Source organism: Leuresthes tenuis, unplaced genomic scaffold (assembly GCF_036924035.1).
Source record: "Leuresthes tenuis unplaced genomic scaffold, fLeuTen1.0.hap1 SCAF_16, whole genome shotgun sequence".
In the NCBI taxonomy this organism is placed as follows: domain Eukaryota; kingdom Metazoa; phylum Chordata; class Actinopteri; order Atheriniformes; family Atherinopsidae; genus Leuresthes; species Leuresthes tenuis.
Window position 1 is genome coordinate 584,157 of NW_027325370.1, and position 12,470 is coordinate 596,626.

At 47.7% G+C, this 12,470-nt stretch overlaps 1 protein-coding gene across 4 annotated transcripts in view; it reads right to left on the bottom strand.

The window, feature by feature from the left end:
* cacna1fb (calcium channel, voltage-dependent, L type, alpha 1F subunit) overlaps positions 1-12,470 on the bottom strand; it is a 63,610-nt gene that overhangs the window by 23,842 nt on the left and 27,298 nt on the right. For all 4 annotated transcript variants that reach the window (XM_072366583.1, XM_072366584.1, XM_072366585.1 and 1 more), the window contains exons 6-21: positions 9,622-9,776; positions 9,404-9,556; positions 8,968-9,164; positions 8,796-8,899; positions 8,536-8,687; positions 6,409-6,483; positions 5,453-5,534; positions 5,311-5,337; positions 5,078-5,238; positions 3,464-3,689; positions 3,177-3,384; positions 2,985-3,105; positions 2,360-2,435; positions 2,236-2,284; positions 2,104-2,164; positions 1,537-1,639 (exon numbers count right to left, since the gene is read on the bottom strand). In XM_072366583.1, the coding sequence (XP_072222684.1) occupies positions 1,537-1,639; positions 2,104-2,164; positions 2,236-2,284; positions 2,360-2,435; positions 2,985-3,105; positions 3,177-3,384; positions 3,464-3,689; positions 5,078-5,238; positions 5,311-5,337; positions 5,453-5,534; positions 6,409-6,483; positions 8,536-8,687; positions 8,796-8,899; positions 8,968-9,164; positions 9,404-9,556; positions 9,622-9,776 (1,950 nt within the window). The remainder of the gene's footprint in view (positions 1-1,536; positions 1,640-2,103; positions 2,165-2,235; positions 2,285-2,359; positions 2,436-2,984; positions 3,106-3,176; positions 3,385-3,463; positions 3,690-5,077; positions 5,239-5,310; positions 5,338-5,452; positions 5,535-6,408; positions 6,484-8,535; positions 8,688-8,795; positions 8,900-8,967; positions 9,165-9,403; positions 9,557-9,621; positions 9,777-12,470) is intronic.

A 12,470-nucleotide genomic window follows, 5' to 3' on the forward strand; every position in this document is an offset into this window, starting at 1 on the left:
CAAGGCTGAACCCTCTCAGACCCTCCTGTGTTAATAATCTGTCCTGATCCAGCTTTATCAGCTCATTCAGCTTCATTTCTTTACATATTTCTGCAGAGATTCACTGAAACATGTTCAAACATGAACATAAACCCAGAATCTGAGGCAGAAACAGAGTTTTTTTTATCAGTTCTCAGCAGCTTTAAAGTGAATCTCTGGTCTGAGCTCCTTTATTCTCCAACACAGCCTGAACCCTCTGAGACAAGCTTTCTGTCATTTCTTTAAGGAGTCTTCAGGAATAGTTCTCCAGGCTTCTTGAAGGACATCCCAAAGCTCTTCTTTGGATGTGGGCTGCCTTTTGTTCCGTTCTCTGTCAGATGATCCCACACTGCTTCAATAATGTTGAGGTCCGGGCTCTGGGGAGGATTCATCCCTCCATAAGACCTGTTGCCACTGATTTTCAGTCCACTTCTTGTGTCATTTGGCACAGCTCAGCCTTTTCTCCCTGTTTCCCTTCCTTAAGAACGGCTTCTTGACAGCCACCCTTCCATGGAGCCCATTTCTGATGAGGCTTGGGCCAACAGTAGATGGATCAGCTGAAGGTCCAGATGCATCTCTCAGGTCCTGTCAGGTCACAGCTGGATTTTTTCCTCTTTCTTAAGGACATCACTTTCAGATCCTGTTCATCTGCTGGAGATAGTTTTTTAGGCCTGACACTTCTTCTTTTGTCCTCCACTTGTCCAGTTTCCTCAAATGTTTTAAGGACACACTGCACACCATGCTGAGATATGCCAAGTTTTCAGCTAATAGCTCTTTGGGAATCACCTTGTTGCTGCAGAAATCCTATTTTCTGTCTGTCAAACTGTGTTTTCTTTGCTGTTTTTCATAGATGCAGCTAAAGAATCTAAAGATCCAGTTTAAAATGGCTTCTTTGCTAAGTTGTCTGTTCTGTGTCGACACAACACTGGTTCATCCCTTGAGTTAGGAGCCTTTTTTCTGCCTGAATGGGTCAAAGGTCAGAGTTAAGTGGCTGAACAAAGAAAAAACACTGAAAATGCTCAGGAACAAGGACTGAAGATGAGGGAAAAAGCAGAAAATGTCCAAAGAAAAACTGTGAAAGAGCTTCAGAAAGCTGCAGAACTGTTGATCAGGACACTTTAAAGGTTACAGAAAGCTGCAGAACTATTGATCAGGACACTTTAAAGGTTTCAGAAAGCTGCAGAACTGTGGATCAGGACACTTTAAAGGTTACAGAAAGCTGCAGAACTATTGATCAGGACACTTTAAAGGTTACAGAAAGCTGCAGAACTATTGATCAGGACACTTTAAAGGTTTCAGAAAGCTGCAGAACTATTGATCAGGACACTTTAAAGGTTTCAGAAAGCTGCAGAACTGTTGATCAGGACACTTTAAAGGTTTCAGAAAGCTGCAGAACTGTGGATCAGGACTGGTGCAGAGTTCCACTTCCTCTGTCTGGGTGGCTAAATGTCGGGCTCTGTGAGGAACGAGCTGCTTATTGAACGGTTAAAGGTAGTCCACCTGATCGAAGGTACTTACGGGTTTGTTTTGCTGAGGCAGAAGAACGCACTGCCTTCTGGGATGGGAAGAATCTTTTCTTTCGGAGGAGTGAGATCGGGCATCTTGAGCTGGACTCCTCCGTCTAGGAGAAATGAAAAGATAATGAAAGCCAGACTCTGACCCATCAGATCAGATCAGAGGTTCAGGTGGAGTCGGTCGGTGAGCTGAACACAGCTGAAACAGGCCTGAACATCCAGAGGATGCTGGTGTCTCACCTGCTAAAAGGGATTCTTTAATCCTGAAAAACTAAAACACTCACTGCTCTTCATGCTTTGGGGGAAATGTGTGAAACAAAGCTGAAGTTCCTGGTTTTAGAAAACCAGAACAAGTTGGAACAAATAAAGATGGAAATACACTTTCCACCAGTTTCTGTGCTTTTCATCTAAAGGAGTAAAGAGTTAGAAGAATAAACTGTTTTTGTAACTGTGGCCTGTTCCACCAAACTTTTCTCTGGATAACAGAACTCTTCAGACTCTGCCGTCCTGATCCAGAACCTTCAGTTGGAAGTTTGTTAGAAGCTGAAAGGAATTTTCTGTAAGGACTGACCATCTTCTCCTTCAGGGAGCTCTTCCTCCTCCTCATACTCCGTGTCTTCATCGATGTCCACCTGCAGAGACAGACGGAGCTCAGAGAAACCCATCACCGGGCAGTAAAGACAGAGATCAGAGCTCTGCTCACCTTCACCTCTCCTTCCTCAGCTCCCTCCTCTGCCTCCTCTTTCTTCTGACTGCAGAACAAACAGGAAACAGTTGGACAGGAGATAAACAGCTTCGTTTTTACCCTCTAATTCTTCATCACTTACTCTTTGTTCTTGTCGTCTCCGTCTCCTCCGGCCAGATTGTCCACAGCGATGGCCAAGAAGACGTTCAGAAGGATGTCTGAAGCTCATTAAGGAGTTAGTTTGAAGGGAGAAAGAACCGATGGATGATGGATGGATGGATGGATGATGGATGGATGGATGGATGGATGGATAATAAATGGATGGATGATGGATGGATGGATGGATGGATGGATGATGGATGGATGGATGGATGGATGGATGGATGATGGATTGATGGATGGATGGATGGATGGATAATAAATGGATGGATGATGGATGGATGGATGGATGGATGGATGATGGATGGATGGATGGATGGATGGATGGATGATGGATTGATGGATGATGGATGGATGATGGATGGATGGATGGATGGATGATGGATGGATGGATGGATAATAAATGGATGGTTGGATGGATGATGGATGATGGATGGATGGATGATGGATGGATGGATGGATGGATGGATAATAAATGGATGGTTGGATGGATGATGGATGGATGGATGATGGATGGATGGATGATGGATGGATATAGATAGATAAAATAACCATCATCATGCATGGACTTAAAACGGTGAACTGAATTGGCGTGTTGCCATGGATACAGTTACCACAGATGAAGAGTATGACGAAGTAAACACAGACGATCATCCCTGGGAACACGGGGCCACCGTACGCCATGATGCCGTCATACATGACCATGTTCCAGTCTTCCCCTGTCAGGATCTAAAGGCAAACACCATCAGGACACGCCTCCACACGCCGTGACATCAGTGAGCCGCAGGTTGCCGTGGTACCTGGAAGCAGGTGAGCAGCGCCTGGGGGAAGGCGTCGAAGGTGCTGCGTTTGGTCTGAGTCTCATCAAAGTTGAACTTCCCTCCAAACAGCTGCATGCCAAGCAGCGCGAAGATGATGAGGAAGAGGAAGAGGAGCAGCAGCAGCGAGGCGATGGACTTCATGGAGTTCAGCAGCGACGCCACCAGGTTGGACAGAGCTGTCCAATGGCTGCGGGGACAGAGTGACATCATCAGCAGAGCAGCGGTCAGCTGATGGCGCTGCACGCAGGCTCGGGTCCGACTCTCACCGCGTGACCTTGAAGATCCGCAGCAGGCGGACGCAGCGCAGCACCGAGATCCCCAGAGGAGGCATGATGTCCAGCTCCACCAGGATGGTCTCCATGATGCCGCCGCACACCACGAAGCAGTCGAAGCGGTTAAAGAACGCCGTGAAGTAGTGAGCCAGACCCAGACTGTACATCTTCAGCAGCATCTCCACCGTGAACAGGGACAGCAGCACCTTGTTGGCGATGTCTGGAAAGGAAACAGCCAGAGCTTCAGTTTACAGCTGGTATGAGGTGTTTGTGCTGATATGCTGTGTTTGGTTTCCTCCAAACGTGCTGCTGTGCATTAGGACCAAACATCTCCACTTTGCTCTGGTCTGTCCAAAGGACATTGTTCCAGAAGTCTTGAGCTTTGTTCAGATGCAGCTTTGCAAACCTAAGCTGTGCTGCCATGTTCTTTTTAGAGAGAAGAGGCTTTCTCCTGCAGCCCTTCCAAACAAGCCATCCTTGTTCAGTCTTTTTCTAACTGTGCTGTCATGACCTTTGACCTTTAGCATGCTAACTGAGGCCTGGAGAGTCTGAGATGTATGACCTTTAACCTTTAGCATGCTAACTGAGGCCTGTAGAGTCTGAGATGTATGACCTTTAACCTTTAACATGCTAACTGAGGCCTGGAGAGTCTGAGATGTATGACCTTTAACCTTTAGCATGCTAACTGAGGCCTGTAGAGTCTGAGATGTATGACCTTTAACCTTTAACATGCTAACTGAGGCCTGCAGAGTCTGAGATGTATGACCTTTAACCTTTAACATGCTAACTGAGGCCTGTAGAGTCTGAGATGTAGCTCTGGGCTTCTTCACCTTGGGGTGACCTTTAACCTTTAACATGCTAACTGAGGCCTGTAGAGTCTGAGATGTAGCTCTGGGCTTTTTCACCTTGGGGTGACCTTTAACCTTTAACATGCTAACTGAGGCCTGTAGAGTCTGAGATGTAGCTCTGGGCTTTTTCACCTTGGGGTGACCTTTAACCTTTAACATGCTAACTGAGGCCTGCAGAGTCTGAGATGTAGCTCTGGGCTTCTTCACCTTGGGGTGACCTTTAACCTTTAACCTGCTAACTGAGGCCTGTAGAGTCTGAGATGTAGCTCTGGGCTTTTTCATCTTGGGGTGACCTTTAACCTTTAACATGCTAACTGAGGCCTGTAGAGTCTGAGATGTAGCTCTGGGCTTCTTCACCTTGGGGTGACCTTTAACCTTTAACATGCTAACTGAGGCCTGTAGAGTCTGAGATGTAGCTCTGGGCTTTTTCACCTTGGGGTGACCTTTAACCTTTAACATGCTAACTGAGGCCTGTAGAGTCTGAGATGTATGACCTTTAACCTTTAACAAGCTAACTGAGGCCTGTAGAGTCTGAGATGTAGCTCTGGGCCTTTTTGCTTCTTACCCTCTGAGTTCCTGTGGAAGCAGTGAGGGTTCACTTAGTTTTTAACTCACTGCTCCTGTGTTTTGTCTCAGCTGCCTGGAGGCTGGATTTACTGAGCTTTAGGAGCATTAACTTTAAGCATGTGATGTGGATCTGCTGCCTGACAAACTGATTTCTTTGAATGAACTGATCGGAGTGACGGGGAGCAGCCGTTACCCTGGACTTGTGTCAGCCACACAGGTTGGTTGTAGTGTTCGGAGGCGCTGAGGGAGGTGTTGAGGAAGACGAGCAGAAGAACCACCCAGTAGAACGTCACGGATTTGACGGCGGTGCGACAGTTTCTGCGACAGACTCGATTCCAGCGACGCAGCGTCCGACTAAAACAGAGTAATATGGAAATGTGACCAGCTGGCGTTCCAACTGGAACGTCTGACGGTCAGTGAACTCACCAGCAGCTGATCTTCATCATCCCAGCGCTGAAATAACAGAGAAGTCAGTTTAAACTAAACCGTGAGGGAATAAAGCTGCTGACTGTGCAGAAACTCACCTCCATCCTCTAAAATATGGGAATGTGTTTGAGTGTGAGGTTACCAGCAGGCCTGGCAGCAGTTGGTGTGCTCCTCATCGATGTTCTCCGTGTTCTCAGACGCCGTCTCACTGGCAGGAAGACTGGCTGTCAGGCAGAAGAAGAAGAAAGTTCAGTTACCCCCCCCCAGACCGACCCTTCCTCAGGATGCAGTTACCCCCCCACAGACCGACCCTTCCTCAGGATGCAGTTACCCCCCCCCCCCCCCCACAGCACCTGCTTTCACTTCCTCTCCTTATAAATCCTGATAAAAACGTCCCAGAACAGGTGATGTGAGGCCATCTCCATCAGTACCCATGTTTTTAATGTTTTCTTCTTTCCTTTCTACACTCCTGAAGGCTGATTTATAGCTCTGCGTCGGTCCCCCCCCACGGGACGACTCATACTTCAGTTTGCAGTTACACCCCCACACCACCAGGTGGCATATGTCACATCACAGGCTCTAAAATGGGGGAATTAGTCATTCCTGAGACCAGCTTCAGTGCCTCAGTGAGCTGAGCTGAAACCAGCTTCGGTGCCTCAGTGAGCTGAGCTGAGACCAGCTTCGGTGCCTCAGTGAGCTGAGCTGAGACCAGCTTCAGTGCCTCAGTGAGCTGAGCTGAAACCAGCTTCAGCGCCTCAGTGAGCTGAGCTGAAACCAGCTTCAGTGCCTCAGTGAGCTGAGCTGAGACCAGCTTCAGTGCCTCAGTGAGCTGAGCTGAAACCAGCTTCAGTGCCTCAGTGAGCTCATGTGATTAGAAACAGGGTCAGAAGAATATGAGTCCCAGATATTTTACAGGGACAGTGGACTCATTTAGCCAGAGATGAACTCAATCACTCACCTGCTGCACACTGTGTGTGTGATGGGTTAATGGAGGTGAAAACACAACTGAGGCAGTGGAAATAACTCGGTGAAGGAACCTTCACAGTTGGGTTCAGGGTCTTATCTGCAGTACAGCCTGATGAGGGATGAGTGTCTCACCGTGAGTTTCATTGGAGTGACTGAACCAGCCAAACTTCCCCCTCTTCTTATCGGAGAGATCACCCAGAGATGGTCCTGAGGCACAAAGAAAAGAAGCTGAGCTACAGATCAGACATGTTGGTGTGAACAGGACGTACCATCAGACCAATGAAATGTAACAGGATGATCTGTGTTACCCGGTTTACCCGTCAGTGGTTTTATTGTTGTGGCTGATCGGTGTACAGTTCATTAAAGACAATATAAGCAAACTGAAACATGGAAACAGGCGTCTTCTCAAAGAACATGAGCCTCAAACGTGGACAACAGGCATCTTCTCAAAGAACATGAGCCTCAAACATGGAAACAGGCATCTTCTCAAAGAACATGAGCCTCAAACATGGACAACAGGCATCTTCTCAAAGAACACGAGCCTCAAACATGGACAACAGGCATCTTCTCAAAGAACATGAGTCTCAAACATGGACAAGAGGCATCTTCTGAAAGAAAATGAGCCTCAAACATGGAAACAGGCATCTTCTCAAAGAACATGAACCTCAAACGTGGACAACAGGCATTTTCTCAAAGAACATGAGCCTCAAACATGGACAACAGGCATCTTCTCAAAGAACATGAGCCTCAAACATGGAAACAGGCAACTTCTCAAAGAACGTGAGCCTCAAACATGGACAACAGGCATCGTCTCAAAGAACATGAGCCTCAAACATGGACAACAGGCATCTTCTCAAAGAACATGAGCCTCAAACATGGAAACAGGCGTCTTCTCAAAGAACATGAGCCTCAAACGTGGACAACAGGCATCTTCTGAAAGAACATGAGCCTCAAACATGGACAACAGGCAACTTCTCAAAGAACGTGAGCCTCAAACATGGAAACAGGCATTTTCTCAAAGAACATGAGCCTCAAACATGGACAACAGGCATCTTCTCAAAGAACATGAGCCTCAAACATGGAAACAGGCAACTTCTCAAAGAACGTGAGCCTCAAACATGGACAACAGGCATCGTCTCAAAGAACTTGAGCCTCAAACATGGACAACAGGCATCTTCTCAAAGAACATGAGCCTCAAACATGGAAACAGGCGTCTTCTCAAAGAACATGAGCCTCAAACGTGGACAACAGGCATCTTCTGAAAGAACATGAGCCTCAAACATGGACAACAGGCAACTTCTCAAAGAACATGAGCCTCAAACATGGAAACAGGCATCTTCTCAAAGAACGTGAGCCTCAAACATGGACAACAGGCATCTTCTCAAAGAACATGAGCCTCAAACATGGAAACAGGCGTCTTCTCAAAGAACATGAGCCTCAAACGTGGACAACAGGCATCTTCTGAAAGAACGTGAGCCTCAAACACGGACAACAGGCATCTTCTGAAAGAACATGAGCCTCAAACATGAACAACAGGCATCTTCTGAAAGAACGTGAGCCTCAAACATGGACAACAGGCATCTTCTCAAAGAACATGAGCCTCAAACACGGACAACAGGCATCTTCTCAAAGAACATGAGCCTCAAACATGGACAACAGGCTTCTTCTCAAAGAACATGAGCCTCAAACATGGAAACAGGCAACTTCTCAAAGAACACGAGCCTCAAACACTGACGACAGGCATCTTCTCAAAGAAAATGAGCCTCAAACATGGACGACAGGCATCTTCTCAAAGAACATGAGCCTCAAACATGGACAACAGGCATCTTCTCAAAGAAAATGAGCTGCTGATGAAGATCATCAGGATAGATGCACATCAGTCAGATCAAAAACCCAGACACTTGTGCGCACGTAAACACAGATGATTAAAGCCAACAACTGCTAAACTGAAGCAGAGTCTGGACTTGTTAGGGGATCTTTATAGAACCAAGTTAGAACTGTATTCAGAACCAACTGTTAACCAGCACTGGAACCATTTTGGTTGAAAAGGGGAATCACATTCTAGTTGGGTTCTAACTTCCCTCCGAGTATTAAACCCGTTGCTGAAGGATGTTGGAACGGATTCTGGATATTCTCATTCTGCATGGTAAGATCTCTCTGCTCTGAATAAGCAGTGTTGGATGATGAGACAATCATAGTTGAACTAAAGCGTCTAAAACTGCAGAACTGAATGGGAAAACGTATGGAAACATGTCTTACGTGAGTTTCCATCCTCGTCCAGTTCGTCCATGTCCTCTGCCTGGGTGATCCAGTCCATGTATCCGCACAGATCCTCCTCCATCTGCTGCTTCTCCCGCAGCTTCTGGAAATCTCCACGAGCCTTCGCCTTCTCCCTCTCTTTACTGAACTCTCTGCAACATTCAGGAAACATTCAAACACACAAGCACCCTCAGTACATCATCCTGACATCGCTCTGATGTCAGGTTACCAAAGAGTATTTTTCAAGAAAGATGACAAACCCGCTGAGGACTCCCAGAACCAGGTTGAGAACGAAGAATGAGCCAAAAATCACCAGACTGACGAAATAAACCCACGGCAGCTCGAACCCGATGGCATCGTTCATCTGCACAGACAGGAGAGTGAGGAGTGGGGACTCTGAGGGCTGGTGATGGAGGACTGTGGTGCTTTTACCCAGTAGAGCACGTCGGTCCAGCCTTCCATGGTGATGCACTGGAACACTGTCAGCATGGCGAAGAAGAAGTTGTCGAAGTTGGTGATTCCACCGTTGGGACCGTCCCACCCGCCCCGGCAGTCTGAGCCGTTCACAATGCACTGACGGCCGTGTCCAGCGAACGCACACGGCACCGGTTCGTCCTCCACATAATTATCTGGGAAAAGGGTCACTATGTCAGAGGCTAAAAAAGGCTTTTCTACCTGTCCTGCAGAAACAACTGCTTCAGCTCTTTGGAAACATCCCTCTCAACAGATCTTTAAAGCATTATTTGATAGACTGCGTGAGCAGTTTAAGGTTTGTTCAGGAGTTGCTCGGGTCCAGTTTACTGAGCCCCTCCACGTCCCTCAGCCCTAGTACTGGTACTGGTACTGGTACTGGTACTGGTACTGGTACCTGTTCCTGTGTAGTAGCAGGTTCTGTGCATGCGTCCGATAAAGAGCTCCAGACCAATGATGGCGTAGATGATGATGACAAACAGAACCAGCAGAGCGATGTGGAGCAGGGGAACCATGGCCTTCATGATGGAGTTCAGCACGATCTGCAGACCTGCCGAACACACAGAGCTGAACACAACGCCCACACAGAACCACTCTAAAGTCCGGGAAACTCACTGGGAACTCCAGAAACCAGCCTGAGGGGCCGCAGGACCCTGAAGGCTCTCAGGGCTTTGACGTCCAGACCTCCGGGTTTACCCGGCACGTGATGTGTGGACGCTTGCTCCCCGCTGGGCTTATGAGTCATCGTCTCCAGGACGACGCTGAACAACCTGTACGAACAGCAGAAGAAGAAAGCTGGGAGCTCAGGATCGTGCTGTTGAAAAAGTGGTCAACAAGCCCAAAGACAAACAGGAAGACCACCTGACCGGTAAGAGATGTTTAATGTTTCATCAGGATGAAAAATCCACCATGAACAGCCCTTTAAAGCAAAGTTTACAGAAAGTAGAAAAATGCATGCGTTAAACATCCTGAGCTTCACCTTCTAAACATTCTTCCCTGTAGTTAAGTAGTAAAAAAAATCCACCTGCCGTCAGAATCAGAAACAGGTTTATTGGTAGCAGGTTTGCACTTAGAAGGCATTTGACTTGGTGCAGATATACGTCCAGAATCTGGATATATTGGATATATATATATATATATATACACAATAGAGTGTTAATGTAACTCATCACATGATGAGTTTGTATATCAACAGGAAACATTTTCATTCCATCGATGTACAGAAATGTAACAGAATTGTTGGGAACAGACTACAAGTCTGCCACTGTGCATGTTAGGTGCCTTCTTGGTGAGTAACTTTATTCCTGTAATTGTCCTGATATTATTCCCCGTGACGTGCACTGAGCATGTAACCCCCCCCCAAGAGCAGCTTAAGATCTTTATAACAGGCCCCTGATCGTCTCTGTGTGCAAATGTTAGTAACCCCGTGTATAAAGTGTGAAATGTCTTAATCAGCCTCACTTTTTCCCTGGAGCACTTCTGCACTGATTACTGAATGAACACTTTTGCTGTAAGTTACACAAATACAGGTATTTACCTTTAATCAGAGTCACCCACACACCCAAACCCACCCCCCCTGAGAGCAGTGTCCCCCATAGTTGCACCGACTCTGTTCAAACAGGGTGGGCCCCTCTTCCCCTGTCCCCCCACCTGTTTTGGCCTCACTTCGGCGGTGGGCAGTCAGCCTTGATATCGGACCACTTGTTCTTCACCTCTGCTTGTGTCTCAGACCCCACAGCATTAAAGCCCCCCCCCCCCCCCCCCCCCCCAGTCCTCTTACGTTTGCTGCTTATATCGTAGGACAGCTGCCAAAGAGCACATTTCTGCACTTCCACTTCAGAAAGTAGCACCTTTCCGTTAAGTTATTCTTTTTTCCCGTCTTACTCATTCTTTTTTCTTTATTTTCTGGTCCTGCAGAGAGAGGAATCGCAGGTGCAGGGCTCATTTACATATGATTTGCATATTTAAGTAGGTGCGTGGACAGGGAGGAGTCGGGTACTCCGACATGTGCTCAGTTCCACGTTGATTGGGATGAACAAAGGAAATGTGCTCGGATTGATACATCCAGATATTTTTGTAGGTGGGAGGGATTTTGGGTTTGAGTTTCAGCAGGAAATCCACGCTTTCTTTGTACATGAGGCCCCAGACCTGATGAAGCCAACAGAACAACAGAATAAGGGAAAGAAACGGAGGCAGAAAGACTCTCTTTTACCCAGCTGAGCTTTGAGATGTTGGAAAGCAGGACATGTGACCACAGCAACACCATCTCTAGGAATGAGTTTGAATTCCTGCCGTGACCTGAGGCCAGGGACTCATCATCAATCAATGCAGGACCAGTAAGTAACGTCCCAAACTTCAACAGAGACATATCAGATCAGATCCAAACTGTCAGATCCTCCTCTTGGGTCATCTTTACACAGGAACCACCACTGAGCTCCTGCAGCATCTGTTGTCCTGCTGCTCAGGACTCTTTGGCCGTATGAGGCCTGCTTCCTCCACAGATTCAGCAAAGTGTTGTTTCCATCACCTGATCCAGCCTGGACCAACAGCTTCCTTCACCTCCTGGGTCAGCTGATGGTTCCCCAGAGCTTTCTTCTATTAAGTCCCGAACATAAACTCCTACTTTGGTACAAATCACAGGAAGTCTCAGTGAGTTTGTAGAAACTGTTAAAAGTATGGAGAATTACTCTGAAACTGCAGCCTTCTGTAGTTCATCTGCACATTCTGGAGCAAATATGAGCCAAAAAATGTACTAAAAACAAAGTTGTTGGACTTTTGAGTTCGACACTTAACTTTGAACCATAAAGTCTCGCCTTATTTATCCCATCAAAGGACATTCAGCACAAATCAAACCTGAAATCGTCCGTGCCCCACATGCAGCCTCCTCTCAGCATGCAGAGTGGGAGAAAGCATCCTCAGGCAGCGTTACCATGACAACAGGTTTTATCATCTCCACCGTCATCCCCCCCCGAGGAGGTCCAGTGACATCACCGTCCTGCAGCGAGGACACAAACCCACACTGAGGACGAACCGGGCCGGGGGCAGAACCTGCTGTGGGACACCAGCAGGTGACGGGTCGGGGGGCAGAACCGCTGTTTCAGATCGTCTTTGGGTCAGAACCTGCTGTGGGACACCAGCAGGTGACGGGCCGGGGGCAGAACCGCTGTTTCAGATCGTCTTTGGGTCAGAACCTGCTGTGGGACACCAGCAGGTGACGGGCCGGGGGGCAGAACCGCTGTTTCAGATCGTCTTTGGGTCAGAACCTGCTGTGGGACCGCAGCAGGTGACGGGCCAGGGGGCAGAACCGCTGTTTCAGATCGTCTTTGGGTCAGAACCTGCTGTGGCACCAGCAGGTGACGGGCCGGGGGGCAGAACCGCTGTTTCAGATCGTCTTTGGGTCAGAACCTGCTGTGGCACCAGCAGGTGACGGGCCGGGGGCAGAACCGCTGTTTCAGATCGTCTTT